The 14,698-nt window shown below is 47.2% G+C and overlaps 1 protein-coding gene and 1 long non-coding RNA gene across 11 annotated transcripts in view; one reads left to right on the top strand and one right to left on the bottom strand.

Moving 5' to 3' along the window:
• Positions 1-1,526: 1,526 nt before the first annotated feature.
• On the bottom strand, positions 1,527-9,067 carry LOC106698412. Of its 3 annotated transcripts, none has more exons than XR_001349740.2 (4): positions 8,947-9,067; positions 8,620-8,784; positions 2,546-2,733; positions 1,527-1,953 (listed from the first exon to the last, which is right to left on the bottom strand). It is a non-coding gene; the product is annotated as an uncharacterized LOC106698412 (long non-coding RNA). The 3 variants fall into 3 exon arrangements; XR_002831114.1 differs by lacking the exon at positions 8,947-9,067 and adding an exon at positions 4,099-4,205 and having other exon boundaries at positions 8,620-8,896; XR_002831113.1 differs by lacking the exon at positions 8,947-9,067 and having other exon boundaries at positions 8,620-8,896.
• Positions 8,852-14,698, top strand: part of ZNF343 (zinc finger protein 343) — a 21,502-nt gene continuing 15,655 nt past the window's right edge. For 2 of the 8 annotated variants that reach the window (XM_023760287.1, XM_014462309.2), the window contains exons 1-3: positions 9,079-9,213; positions 14,075-14,336; positions 14,510-14,568. In XM_023760287.1, the coding sequence (XP_023616055.1) occupies positions 14,294-14,336; positions 14,510-14,568 (102 nt within the window). In that variant the 5' untranslated portion in view covers positions 9,079-9,213; positions 14,075-14,293. The other 6 variants (XM_006096374.3, XM_023760284.1, XM_014462310.2 and 3 more) reach the window with 6 other exon arrangements.

The following is a 14,698-nucleotide window of genomic DNA, read 5'->3' as shown; positions in this document are numbered from 1 at the left end:
CAAGCCTCTGGAGCAATTCCTTCTCTGCTTTGCCCTGGAGTTTTGCCTCATCAAGATTTGCCTTTTCTCTGTGGTGATTTCACCACATCTGTAATGTGAAACCTCTTGACTTCACACATTTGCAAGTTTTAAGAAACATAATCTAGTTTGAGGGCAGTGAAACCAAATCAGGTGGCACAAAAACGTGTCTTTTAACTTTTCATAAAATATTCTTGTTTTTATTCTGCTTACCACCGGCTTTAGCTAATTCACACTTGAGTTAATTTTATTGGGCATTCAACTCAAACATGGTTTCAAAGAGTCATAATATTGGAGTGGTGTGCTCTTAATATTTTATCAGGATGGCGGACATTTCTATTGCTAGGGTTGAGGATGGTAATTCTCTTCCAGGGGTGCTGCGGTAATTCTCTTCCAGGGGTGTGGCTTGGTCTTAGAAAACAAAACCCTAAAATTTAATATGACAACGACAAAAATCACATGTCTGGTTTCAAAACCAGGAGTCACAGGGTGTCCAAGTCCAATGGCCCTTTTGTCTCAAAACCCCTGGTTAAGGGGAAAGCATCTTGGGCCATCTTGTTAATTTATCTAGCCAATTAAAAATACATACGTATAATTAGCTGTGGGCATCTGCTTACAAAACATCCAGTGTCGCTCTCAGAACCTTGTAAACCAGCACAATGGGGAGGATCGGGTGACGGGAGGTAACACTCTCGCTGGGCTAATGTGAGCTGGTGCTGTGGCCCGGTCGCTGCCCTTCGCCTGCTGCTCACACCACGGAGCTCCCTGCTGGGCAGTTCGTGGTGCAGGGCAGCGGAGGGGCCGTGGGGAGCGGGACGGCAGCATGCGCCCCTGCCAGCCTTGGGGTGTGTATGTGTGATGAACGGGGTGTTTTTGAGGCTCCTTGGGGCAGCGTCTGGGTTCCTCTGCTTTACTCTGTCATCTTTGAAGGTGGAGCAGAGGGGACTTGTCGGCAAGGAGCTGCTGGGGTTGTCTCTGCCATGTCGGCTCATAGTCAGGAGGGGAGACCTACACCCAGGGATTTGGGATCTGGGCAAGGGGTGACTCCTGCCAGAGATAAGTCAGACAGACCAAGGGATTGGCTGGGCAGGAGGAAAACGGCAGCCGGGCAGTGTCTAGGGGCCGTGACTTTATGTGTCTGCCTCTGCCCCCTCTCCCCAACCCCAGGAGGCAGAGTGTGGACAGAAGAGCTGGGGAGCCAGGATTCTGTCACTTCTTCCTCTAGGGCAGTGGTTCTCAACCTTCCTAATGCCGCGACCCTTTAATACAGTTCCTCATGTTGTGGTGACCCCCAATTTCATTGTTAGAAATTGAACATAATGAAAGCATAGTGATTAATCACAAAAACAATATGTAATTATATATGTGTTTTCCAATGGTCTTAGGCGACCCCTGTGAAAGGGTCGTTCAACCCCCAAAGGGGTCGCGACCCACAGGTTGAGAACCGCTGCTCTAGGGGATAAGGACAATTCATAACTGTAATGCTCCTCACAAGTGAATGTGTTGAATAAAGTCGAACTGCATTTATAGATGTCACCTGAATCACGGGTGACAAGTCCCTCTTCAGTCCCCCACGATGTATGGGCCATAAGAAAGAGCCTGATGACTTCTACACCTTCGTGTTTTCACCTGTTCGGTGGAGGTAACTCTGCTCCGACTCCTGTAAGGGTCCTGGGGACTGGGTGAGCTGACGGCTGTAACTGGAACACCCCAAAGCCCTGAAGGGTTCAGAGGGGTCTCTGGAATACTGCTGTCACTGCTCACAGTCCTGGAGCTCGGGCCCGAGGTGCCCCTGAAGCCCCATGTTTACCAGGGCACAGACCAGCCCCCTTTCCTCTGCTCTGCCACACACCTGCCACAAAGCTCTTGATTTTTTTTAACTTTTTTTTTTTGTTGTTGTTAATCCTCACACAAGGATATTTTTTCCATTAATTTCTAGAGAAAGTGGAAGGGAGGGACAGAGGGAGGGAGGGAGAGAAAGAGAGAAACATCAATGTGGGAGAGACATATTGATTGGTTGCCTCCCGCACGAGCCCTGACTGGGGTGGGGATCGAACCTGAGACTGGTGCACAGGCGGATGCTCTAACCACTGGGCAACAACAGCAGAGGCCAGAGTTTGACCCCCTCCCCGCCCCCACCCCCGACATCAAGTGGACACACCTTGGAGACGTAGTTATACACCATAAAGAGCTTTGTGGTCCTGGCAGGTAACCCAGTGTGGCTGTGTCAGAGCCCAGGGCTGGGAATACCAAACAGGGACAACTTAACAGCCTGACGTTTCTTGGCCCCTTCTCCACAGGACTAACCCCCGCCCCACCTCCACCCAGAAGCTTGGACTTCCACCTGCCACTGTGTCTCTAGCGCTCACTCTTCCCAGCAAGACACCTACTCATCTGATCAACGAGGTCACACACAGTGTGAGAGGTGGGAAGGTCCTTAGCCGAGCTGTGGATTCCCTGTGTTTAAGGACCCTGTGGCTGGACATGGACCAGGGCGAAGGGAGTGGAAAAGGCGCAGGGGACTCACCTACTGAGAGGTGCATGTCCATCGCGGATAATATTTCTCTCCCTGCCATTTGGGTCAACGCTCATCAGTCCTGCTCTCGGACTGTTTGCCTTTCGGGTGCATCTGTCTATTGGCCTCCGTTATGTCCTCCTTGGAGCGTCCTCACTCTTTTGATGTTTGTATTGCCTGTGCCTCCTTCATCTGAGTCTCTGGAATGGAAGGGCAGGACTTAGACCTTGGGTCAAAAATTCCGGATCCAGCTTCGGGTGAACAATTTGGGACTCCTGGGGGGGCAGTGGGGCCTGAGCCTCTGGAGGGGAGAGGGGACCGAGCAACCAGCCTGGTCATCCGGGATCTAGGTCGACTTTGAGAGGGGGACTCAGCTTCTGAATTGAGAGCCGGACCTTGGCCTCTGGGACAGCTGTGCGAAGGTTCCCCATAAAATGTGTCCCCCCCCCCAGCGCTCTGCCGATGCCCACGCGGTTCGAAGGTCAGACCAGGTAGGTGCTCTCCATCCTCCCTGCCTTACTCCAGGGGCCAGGCAGGGACCGGGTGAGGGAGGGCGCTGGCCGGCTGCTGTCGGCAGGACCCGGGGCGTCCCGCCTGAAAGGCCTCACACCTTCCGAACAGGCCCCTGGGGCTCCCCCGCGGTTCTCACTGCCCCGGACCAGAGACTGTGCGGGGGAAGCTGGCTCCTCCGCTTGGTTCCCGCAGTTCTGTCGGGCGCCCTCTGCCGGCCAGGCCATCACTCGGTCATTGCGGCAAACCTGGGGACAGACTCAGAAACATCAGCAGAACCACCGGCCTTTGCGGTGGCCAGGGGAGACTGACCCAGTGGGCCGCAGCACGTTCTTTACCAACGTAAGCATTTGTCGTGCGTTAGAGCAACTGCACATGAATCTTAGTATAATTAAAAGTGACTCATGGAGGGGGTCAATGGGAGAAAAAGGGGACAGATGTAATACTTTCAACAATAAACATTAAAAAAATTTTTTTAAAGTGACTCAGTTCTTTGATCTCAAAAGTAACTTCCTGTGAATTGGAGCGAATATAAATGTAAATAAGGAGTTTACCTCAAAATGAAAACTAAGCTCTATCGACTTCTTACTGTGAGCTAGAGCACATTGGTTCGGAAAGGCACCTGAAATAAACTCAGAAAGACACATCTCACATCTAAATGTCTTATTGCAGGTTAGAGCAAATTAAGATACATCTAAATATTAGCCCTAATCCTAACTTCATATGGGAAATGAGGACAAATTGAGTTTATGGGAAATCAAGCTCTAAAGCACTCATTTAAAATAAAATGCGTGAGCTTTAAGGTGCTATAGAAACTTTCCCTTTGCAAACAAGCTCAGAAACACAGTCACCTCAAATGTACCATCTTCGTGCAAATTAAGTAGGTTGAGTATAAACAATATAAATAGGGTGTCCCAAAAATGTATGCACACTTTGAATAATTATAAAGGCAGTGTTTATTAAAATACATTTCATTTTCAAAATAGAGCTATCAGCTGTTGAAGTGTGTATACATTTCTTTGGGACACCCTGTATATAAGATAAATTAAAAGTACCTTATTATGTTGAGTTAGTGGAAATGAAGATGAAATTAAACGATGTGTCAAACAAGCAGTATGTTGGCAAACAAGCTAAGATGCAGATTTCCCCTCTAAGAAAACTTCTAGTAGTGAGAAAGAGCAAATAAAAATGAGTTAGAACCAATTTAGATAAATCTAAGCAGTATCGGGGAAGATGTCATTATTCCTTAATCTACCTTGTTATGAGGAACGAGAGTAAATATAGTCAGTGCTAAGCATTTTAAGTGCAATCAAGCTCAAAATAACTCCTTTATTTGAAAGGAAACTGTTTATTTCTCTTTCGAAAGAATTCATATGTAACAGTTGATATTGAAACAAGTACAGACTCAAGCACTCTCCAGGTAACTAAGAGTTTAATGTAAGAGTTTTTTTTTTTTATGTGAAATCAATCTTGAAATCACTCATTCATTTCAAACAGATCTTACAAGCTTCCGAAGTACTTTGTAAACTTTAAGTGTGCAAACAAGCTCAGAAACATACATTCATCTCAAAATTTCCTGCTTCCTTCACTGGCTAGGAGTGCCTCGGTCCTGGCACAAAGACAGAGACGGTATTCACGGAGACCACCCGCAACGGTGCTCCTGCTCCCCCTCCAGAAGCCGAGTCTGGATTCTGGCTCCATAGGAAGTCCCTGCCTCTCACTCCAGAGGCCACACCCCTGCTTCTCTCTCCAGAATATACTAGTAAGAACCCACTGCTGGCTCCAGAGCCCAAGTCCCAATCCCCCTTCTAGAGCTGGAGTCTCCCGTTAAGCAATTTTTTCTATCTGGATTCCTTTAGGCAGGTAAGGGGAAGGGTCAAAGTTCCTTTCTGAGTCTCTTGTATCTTACAAATAACCAGCTTAAAATAATCAGTATCCCAAGAGGCACATTTTGGGGTGGAAACTCGGCTTCCCCTCACTAGTAATAAGAAGGTTCTTTTAAGAGCATGCATGAGCTGTAGCCGGTTTGGCTCAGTGGATAGAGCGTCGACCTGCAGACTGAAGGGTCCTGGGTTCGATTCCGGTCAAGGGCATGTACCTTGGTTTCGGGCACATCCCCAGTGGGGGGTGTGCAGGAGGCAGCTGATTGATGTTTCTCTCTCTTTGATGTTTCTAACTCTCTATCCCTCTCCCTTCTTCTCTGTAAAAAATCAATAAAATATATTTAAAAAGAAAGAGCATGCATGATAGTGAACTCATTTTCACAAATACTGCTTTGATTCATTATAATTGCTTATAACTCTCCAAAGAGAAATTCGGAGATCTTTGAAGGTTTGAGGACTTTCTAGTACGTTTGAATCCTTTTGAAGGTTCGTTTGAGAACAGTATGTGATTCAAGTTCATTATCATAAACACTGCTTAGCTACATTGAGTGTGGTTTCATTTGCAGGAAGAAAGTGCAGTTGAGGTAAATGTGTTTTCCTTAGCTTTTTTTTTCTTTTTTTTTTTTTTTTAGTTCAGGTCTTTTCTGAACACGTGTCCTGTCCTAGATATATGCATAGTTTTTAAGAATTACCCAATATTTACAGGAGCTTTTTGTCTTGTTTTGTTTTTATTGATTTTTAGAGACAGAGGAAAGGAGAGAGAGAGAAACATCGATGTGAGAAGCATTGATCAGCTGCTTCCTGCATGCCCCCTCCTGGGGATGGAGTCCACCACCTGGGGCATGTGCCCTGACTGGGAATTGAACCTAAACCTTTTGGTGCATGGGATGATGCTCAACCAACTGAGCTACACTGGCCAGGGCAGGAGCTTTTTAATGCCCTAAATTCCCAAAGAAATTCTCTCCCCAGCTTTTCCTGCCAGGCTTTCGGCATTCTGTTGTTTGCCTCAACTGTGATCTTTTGCTCCAGATGGCAATTGGTTGTCCGTTTGCTTTCCAGTGTTTTGGGGGAATGCTCTCTTCATAACTCCTTTTCTGTTCTATGAGTTCATTCGGCAAAACAAGGGGGCAGGCACCTGTATCAGTCCTTTAAGCAGTCTCCAGAGAGGTCAGAACAAAATTCGTAGAGAGACCCTTCAGTGCACAGGCCAACACTCTAACAACTGGCAGGGCTCCCACTTTTTATATAGTTGAGCAGATAAAACCCATCACAAACACTTTAAAATTAATGACAAGTAGTCCTCTTTTAAGAGGATTTTACAAACATTGTTTGCTGTACAATTCATCCCAAGGTCACCTGGTAATTAGAGTAGTCATGTGCTAGTTAATTGCCTTTATTTGAAAGAAAAACAAAACTTCTCTTATCTCTGTGATGAGCAGGTATTTATAGTTTGGAGCAAGGCATCTAAACTAAACTCTCCAAGTGACAAAGATAAGAAGCAATATCTTCCTTAATGTTTACATTTCAGAGATGGCTCCCAGGTCTTTAAGAAAAATATTCCTAGATTATAAAATGGTCAACATACTTTTCAGCCGTTAAAAAAATTTTACATAGATATCAAAGGAGCACATTTACAAACAGGTTTCTCAATAAAATACTCTAAGAAAATGGAGGGAGGAAACTATGTATTTCCTTTGTGGCAAAGGTGAAAACTAAATTAAACTTCATTTACCATTAATTACTATTTAAACGCTATTCCTATGAGCTGAACTAGGTCTGCTTTGCAGAAGCCCTGTTAAAAAAGAGGCATCAGGCCACCAAGAGTGTCGCTTGTGCTAAGCCCACGTCACCAAACCAAAACCTAATGCTTTAGTTTTGTAGCAGGACAGTAAGTAAGAAGCTAGGAAAATCCCCGGGCAAGTGGAATGGGGAAACAAGAAAATTAAACAAGACCAAACAGTTTGGGCAGCTTGCAGCCAGCTTGTGAATTCCAAGACCTTATCTTCCCTAACCAAGAGAGTCGTGAGAGCAAATGGTTTATATCCTCCTCCCTAACCAGAGAATACATAGCTGAAGTCACCCAGGCCTGGCAAAATAGAGAACAAAGACCCAATTAATGCATTTTCGCCAGCTAGACAAAAGGACAGATGAACTTGGGGAACAGATAACAAAAACCCCATTAAAGCCAGATGGACCTAACATAAAAGTAAAACCGTACAACAGACAAAGAATAATACAAAACTCCCCTATACGCTCATTTTAATGCATCAGCATATTAAAAATGCACCCGGAAAGTTGATGAATATACTACTAAACCCCCTCCTCCCCCCAAGATTCTCACCTGCAGGGAAAAAAAAAGGATAAAAAGCCCTCAGGACAAAGACTTGATGTGGGCTCTCGCTAGAGCCTTCCCGGGCACGAGCTTTTTATTTCTAAGGGTCCCCACAAGACTTGCAGCCGGGGGAGCGGTGGGCAGTGGCAGCTCGACCTGGGCTCACCTCCTGATCCTGTCTCCACTTCCCAGGGAGCTGAAGCAGCCCTGCCTTGCTCACTTCTTTCCTATAACCTTTCTAGAGCCAAAGCAGCCCCGCCTCGGCTCTCCCCGTCGTTTCTTCTACTCTAATTTCTTCCTTTGTGTCATTGTCCCCAGCATTAATACACATATTCTCAAACCCATCTGGACTCATGTTGCGAAATCTTTCCTACCCAAAGCCAAGCAGCCACATATCACAGACGGGCCTGGGGCAGACCTACTAAGGGCCAGCCCCTGTCCAGTAAGTTTCAACCTCTCCCAGAAATGAAATCTTAAACCAGTCAGTATGGAATTACCTGGTCAGCACTCTTGAGGAGGTAATTTTCTCATAGACCCCTAAGGGTCTTTGAGACCCTTGCCTGAAAGAATCCACTCTGTCCACAGCTTCCTTGTCCCCCTGAACCCTTCTGCCCATAAAAATCTATTTTGTATAGCTCTTCAGAGCTCTTTTCTCTTTGCTAGATCTTCAAATGCACTCAGTTGATTTTTTTTTGTAATGCCCTTGACCGGAATCGAACCCAGGACCCTTTGGTCTGCAGGCTGATGCTCTATCCACTGAGCCAAACTGGCTAGGGCTGAATTTTGTTTTTTTTTTTAAACATCCAGATTCTAGATAATAGGCCAGAGAGCCAAGCTCAGCATGTGTGAGTGAGGCTTCTGTCCTCCAGGACCTGGATGAGAATTTGTCACTAAGTTTGAGGACTTGGACAAGAGGATACCCACTATGTAGCATCCAAAGTGGGCGACTGCTTTGCCTTCCTGTTTCTCCTGCCAGTAAAGTGGGGATGCCCACAGGGGTGCGCGGGTGGCACGAAGCCACACTTACATGGCGCTCAAGCCCAGGGCATTTAGCTGGGCCTGGGAGTAAAAACACAAGCCAAAGCGCAGAAAAGGCTCCCAGCCCGCACTCTGCACCAGCCAGACCGTCAACCGGAAATGCCTCTATTGCACGGAACTCTTCACCCGCCGGAGGAGCGGGGTGCGGAACCCTTCTGCAGAAGCTGCCGTAGAGATTTCTGGGAAGTGTAGTCTTTCCAGCGGACGAGTAGAAGGAACAGACTTCACTCCGGAATCACTGCCTGTCTTAGTTATTTTTTGGTTATTAAAAAAATTAACTTTAGAGAGAGGCCTGCCTCAGGCCGGTTTGTTGCTCCACTTACTTATGCATTTGTGGGTTGATTGTTTTTTGTTGTTTGTTTTTCGTTGGTGGGTTCTTGTATGTGCCCTGACGCGGGATGGAAGCTGCAACCTCGGCGTGTGAGAGGACGCGCTAACCCGCTGAGCACCCGGCCGAGGCCATCACTGCCTGTTTTGTGCGTGGGCATCTTAATAAAAGAGACGGATAGGCTGTCACTGCAACAGGCATTGTCCAGTAAATTAACCTCGTGGCCGCAGCCTCTCCCCGGGCGGCCATTGGGGGCGGAGCCTGCGGGGATGCTGGGAGCTGTGCTGGCGCCGTTGATCGGCGCAGGGCTGGGTGGACCTACCCCGCTGACGCTGGTGAGCGAACCGCCGAGGCCCTTTGCGGTGCTGGCAGGAGGAGCGGGGCCCCGCGGGGTTAGGGACCTGGTGGAGTGAGGCTGGTGGAGGAGTGGCCGCAAGTCCGGGAGGTTTCGTTTTGGAAATGGGGCGCGGCCCCAGGTGCGCCTTTGGGGGCGGGGAATGGGGTGAGACGCTCCGTGCTGCGCGCTAGGGGACCTTCCGTCTCCGGCTGGGGCGACTGAGCTGGAACTGTGGTTTCTCTTTTGAAGGAGGTGGGATTATTTATTCTGGACCAGACAACGAAGAGGGAGGCGGCTGCAGTCGAGCACCCCGGGGTTTATTTGGGCCGTGCACACGAGTTCAGCCAGGCATCCCCTGGGGTGGGGTTGGGGCGCGGATTCGGCCATATAGCTCCTTGCGTCTTTCTAGCAAGGGAACCCCTACCTGGGTCCTGCGTGTCCGAGTGGTTGTGAGTATGAAGAATTGGGTTTTTGTTTGTTTGCTTGCTTTGGTGGGGCTGAGTGTGGCTCAAGTAGTGATGGGGTGGGGACGGGGTTGGGGTGGGGAATCGCAGTGCTTAGGTTTGGGGGTGGGGTGGGTGGTGAGCTTCCTGTGGGCAGAATACACCTCCTAGGCCCTAGGGGGTCGTGGGGAGTGGCTTGGGTCTGGAGTCCTGGGGCTTTAGGGGTGGGGGAGGTGTGGGCCTAGGACGGACATCTGGTGATGGTGGGTACCACCCGACCTTGGCCTGCGTTTAGGCAGTTTTTTGAGTGGGGATGAGACTGCTTCAGGGGCACCTGCTGTCCCGGGGCTTGTCATGGGGCAGGGGCTCGCTCTGCTTTGTGGCAAAGATCCCGGTTTGGCTGTAAATGCCCGTGGCCAGTTTTACTGATTCTCCCTCTCCTTGTCTGCTCTTCTCTCATGTGTTGGTGGTCAAACCTCTGGATTAGGGTTTAGGGAATTAACCTCTGGATTCGGGTTAAGGGAATGTAGGTAGGGTGGGAACTTCTGAAGGGCTGTTGGCTGACTATCCAAATCACTTGTGGCATCTGGTGAGGCCTAGATATCAGGACTTAAACTTTCATTTTATTTTTATTTTTTGGTAAGGATAGATTTTAAACCTGCCCAGTACGTGAACCCCATGAACCTATCACCAGATCCAGCATTTATTAATTCACTGCTAATCTTTACACCTCCTCAACCCTATGTGTGAATATACTTTGAGACTAGTCACACCCCACAGGGCTTGGCCACTACTAACCTTCCCACTGACAGCTGGCTAAGGACACGCCACGGCTAGAGCTCAAATCTAGGCACTTTCTAGCTCTTCAACATGAGCAAGATTCATAACTCTGCCTCAGTTTATCACAAGACCTAACTCATGGGGCCTTTGGGAGGTAAAAATTGTACAGAGCCTGGTATACAGTAAGAGTTTTTAGTAATTGTTAAATATTACTAATGATATTACAACTCGAGGCCCATAGACACCGAAGGGTTCTAACAGGTCCCCCTAAGATGTGCTACTTTGGCATGTGAATTATTTTGAGGTGAAGGCCGTTGAGACCCTGCGGGCTCACAAGAAACTTGTACCTCTCCCTTAAAGAATTTAAACTTGGGACCTTGTCTCTTCAGAGTTATCACCAGAAATAACTTTTTATGACCTAGGGAGCAGGGCAAACCTGTGATTCCTGAACATCTGCTCTTTATCGTACTGCAAATGACCTTCCTCCCTCTGAAGCCTTACCTCATCCTGAGCTCAGAATGCCATACGAACCTCATTTTCCTTTCTGTGTGGGTGTCTCTGACTCGCTCCTGTATTCGGGGTTTCCATATGTCCGTATGTAATTAGATTCAGTTATTTTCTCTTATTGATCGAATCTGCCCCTGTAAATTTAATTATCAGGCCAGCCAGACGGACCTAGGAAGGCAGAGGGACATTTCTTCCTCCCACAGTGCGAAAGAGATTCCTTACTTCATAGCAGCCTGTCAGGGTGGGCTGTGTTCTGATGCCCATTGTTGACTCTGCCCCCAGAAGCTGTCTACTTCCTTCTCTGGCAGGTCTGAGGCTTTTTTTTAAAGGAAGAGGAGCACCCCTTATTTCAGACTTGGCGATTTCTAGCCTGGTATCTGGGGCTGAGAGACAGTCCTGAGGTTCACAGTTCCTGTTTTAACCTCAGGTCCACGTTCTCATATCCGTGCTGCCCAGAGAGGATTGCATAGAGAAAACGGGCTCCTGGCAGCCCCGTTAAGGTGGCACCACACACTGTTCACGTTCTTAGGGTGTTTTCTTTGCTCCAAACCGTGGGTGAATTTCCTCTGCTCATTCTGACATCTTGAGTCCTGCAATGTCCCATTTGAGGCTTTTTGGTTCTTGTGAGGGCTGCACTTTTTAAAAAATATATATATTGATGTTTTACAGAGAGGAAGGGAGAGGGATAGAGAGTTAGAAACATCGATGAGAGAGAAACATAGATCAGCTGCCTCCTGCACACCTCCTACTGGGGATGTGCCTGCAACCAAGGTACATGCCCTTGACCGGATTCGAACCTGGGACCCCTCAGTCCCCAGGCCAAAGCTCTATCCAGTGAGCCAAACCAGCTAGGGGAGGGCTGCACTTTTTTATACTCTTGTGTGGCTCTTGATGAAGCCATAAAAAGGCTTATTGGTTTGAGTGGCTAAGTTTCTACATGTCAAGATCTGTTGATGATGATGGATCTTTTAAAAAAATATATATATTTTTTGATTTCAGAGAGGATGGGAGAGGGAGAGAAATAGAACATCAATGATGAGAGAGAATCATTGATTGGCTGCCTCCTACACACCCCAACTGGGGATCAAGCCTGAAACCCAGGATATGCCCTGACCAGGAATCAAGGCATGATCTCCTGGTTCATACGTCGACACTTAACCACTGAGCCATGCCAGTCTGGCGATGATGGATCTTTTGAACTGGAAAAACTTGTAAATTGAAAAAAAAGACATATATATATATATATATATTTTTTTTTAGAGAGCTCTCATATCATTATGCTGGCGAGTCATTATAGTCCCCCATTCTGTATATCTGATTTGGAAGAACTTGCTTTTAAGTGCACTTTTAAATGGTCTAATCTAATTGGAATGTTCTTCATAGTAGCCACTGTAGTTTTTTTAGGTTATAATTTCCTTGAGGGTTAGCAGCAGTTTGGTAGGACCTTGGCCGAAAATGGAGTTTGGCCTACATTTCTTTTTGGCTGTATTTTGAAGCTTCCAATCCAATAGTTACCAAGATAAGGTCTTAGGACATAAAATTTTTAGATTGTCTTTAATAGGATTTTGCCAGTTTTTTTTTCTTTCCTTTCTCTTCTTACATGCAGAATGATTGTACTTATAATGTCCTGATTTTTAAAATAATATCTATAAACGTCTAAAGGTATTTGTTCACTGGGCATTATTTTAGGGAATGGTGAAGAAAAAGGGCTTTGGAATGAAAATTTTGGATTCTAGGCTTGGCTTTGACACTGGGTCGCTGTGTGATCTTAAGACAAGTAAACGGACCTCTTATGCCTTAGTTTCCTCCTCTGTGAGAAGTGTCTACCTCTTGGCTGTGTTGTGAAGATTCATAGAACTCTGCGCTTAGTACAGTACCTGTTTTATAAACACTAACTATAAATACTAGCATTCGTGGGAGGAAAAGGGCTATATTTATCAGCTTAGGCTAAGTTGTACTCCAGTAACAACTCCCATATCTCAGTGACCCACAATCTAACCTTAAACCTAGTCTGATCCCTCCTCCTTTGTAGGTTGGCTCAGCACCATGACCTTTTATAGTAGAAGGAAGGCCACTTCTTGGAAACATGCTGCTCTCAGAACATGAGAGATGGTTGAATCATGCAATGCTTAGAAGTGGCATGTCACTTTCTCTCACTTTTCATTGTCTTAGGCAAGACCTGATGTCACGGGCAGGAAGTACAGTCCTTATAGAGAGAAACAAATAATTGGGAACAATCATCAAATCTACCACAAAGGACTGTTTTATTCTAATCACTAGTAGTGAAACCCCTGAGATGCGTTTCGTCTTATAAGAAGCTCGAATTCTAGTAAAGAGAGTCATAGACATAGAAAAATTGCAAGATGGTGTGATTAAGGTGAGATGCCCAGATTGGACAGAAGAGTGAGTGACCATCTCTACCTGTGTTGTTAGGGGATGAATCAAAAGGGCTTCTTAGAGGAGCCCTAGCTAGTCTCAGAAGGGAACTTGGCAACAGCAGAACTGCAGTCACTTGGACTGAGATTCTGGACAGGGTGTCTGAGTTGCTTCTGCAGGTGGGATAGCTCCTAACACCACCTGCCTCCTTGGGACCACGTGGGTGGAGGATTTCAGATTGGGCCCATCAGGAGACACCCATGCACATCACTGATGAGGCCTTATGGCATACATGTGCAGAAAAGAAGGTGTGTGTGTGGGAGGGTATCTGTACAGAGTCACTGTGAGATTTGGAGCTCTACCTAAAGTAAGAAGGGCTTGGTTTAGACACGGTCCCCCCCCCACGAGTACTGGGACATAGGGGATGGAATACATTCAGAACAGCAGGAGGGGAGTTCTGGATGCCCCAATTGGTCTGGAAGGAGACATTCCATAGGCATTATGCTATGTCTTCTCTCTGACTCAGGCTCCAAGTGGCAGAGATTGTATAGAACACATGGAGCTTGAATCTGAGGTGTGGGGGTGGGAGGGAATTGCCAATTTTGTCACATAAGGGAGAGTGGCAGGGACAGACTTGAGAGCTGGAAAGGAATGAGGTAAAAAAATCCAAGGAGCCCAGCCAGCTCTGTGGTTGAGCATCGACTTGTGAACCAGGAGGTCACAGTTCTGATTCCTGGTCGGGGCACATGCCCGGGCTCTGTCCCCAGTGGGGGGCGTGCAGGAGGCAGCCGATCAATGATGCTCTCTCATCATTGATGTTTCTATCTCTCTGAAATAAACAAAAATATATTTTTTGGGGAAAAAAATCCAGGAACGCCCCCCATGGACTGAGACTCCATATTTGTTGAATGAGGAGGATGTGAGAGGACAGGACCCTCGTGAGGAGGCCTGGGCTTAGGGCCTCCATTAAAGATCCTGGCAACGTCAAATTTCTTCTCCATCCACAGGTCCTGGCTTCGTGGAAACAAGATGGGCGTTGACAAGTAAGGCTCAGAGAAGTCACTCAGGCAGCGGAGCTCGATCTTGCGGTGAAATGGCTTCTAGCTGGACTTCGGGTAGAATTCCAAGGCAGACACGGGGCTGACTCGGGCCCTGACGTTGCCTGACCCTCTGCCTGGGGAGGGCAGGACAGGGAAGGGAGTTTGCCTTTGGCGAGCAGGGAAGCTATGCAGACCATGAAGAAATGGACTCAGAGTCATAAGGCAAAAGGTGAGAGTTGTTGGGAGTGTGGAGATGAAGAGGGAGAGCAAGGCTCGGGTTTAGCTGAGCTCTAGTGGCCTCAGCTGAGTAAAGGGACTGCTTCCCCCATCACCAGGCTTAGAGGAGCTACTCTGGGAGCATCATGGGAACTGCTTTCTCACAGCTGCTTTTTCTTCCCCGAGGTTTGCCTTCTAATGATACTGACCGGCTCCAGAAAACGGAGGGAAAGCCCGAAATACTGGTGAGCTTGGATTACTGTTTTTTTTTAGTTTTGTTTTGTTTTTAAATGAAATGCTGGCTCGTTTTTCAGAGCATAGGCATATTGTGTATTCTCTTTATTGGGAAGGGAACAGGCAATCAACAAGTCACTT

This window comes from Myotis lucifugus, unplaced genomic scaffold (genome assembly GCF_000147115.1).
Source record: "Myotis lucifugus unplaced genomic scaffold, Myoluc2.0 scaffold_178, whole genome shotgun sequence".
Taxonomy (NCBI): domain Eukaryota; kingdom Metazoa; phylum Chordata; class Mammalia; order Chiroptera; family Vespertilionidae; genus Myotis; species Myotis lucifugus.
The sequence above is the reverse complement of the archived record's forward strand: the minus strand, read 5'-3'. Positions and strand labels throughout refer to the sequence as shown.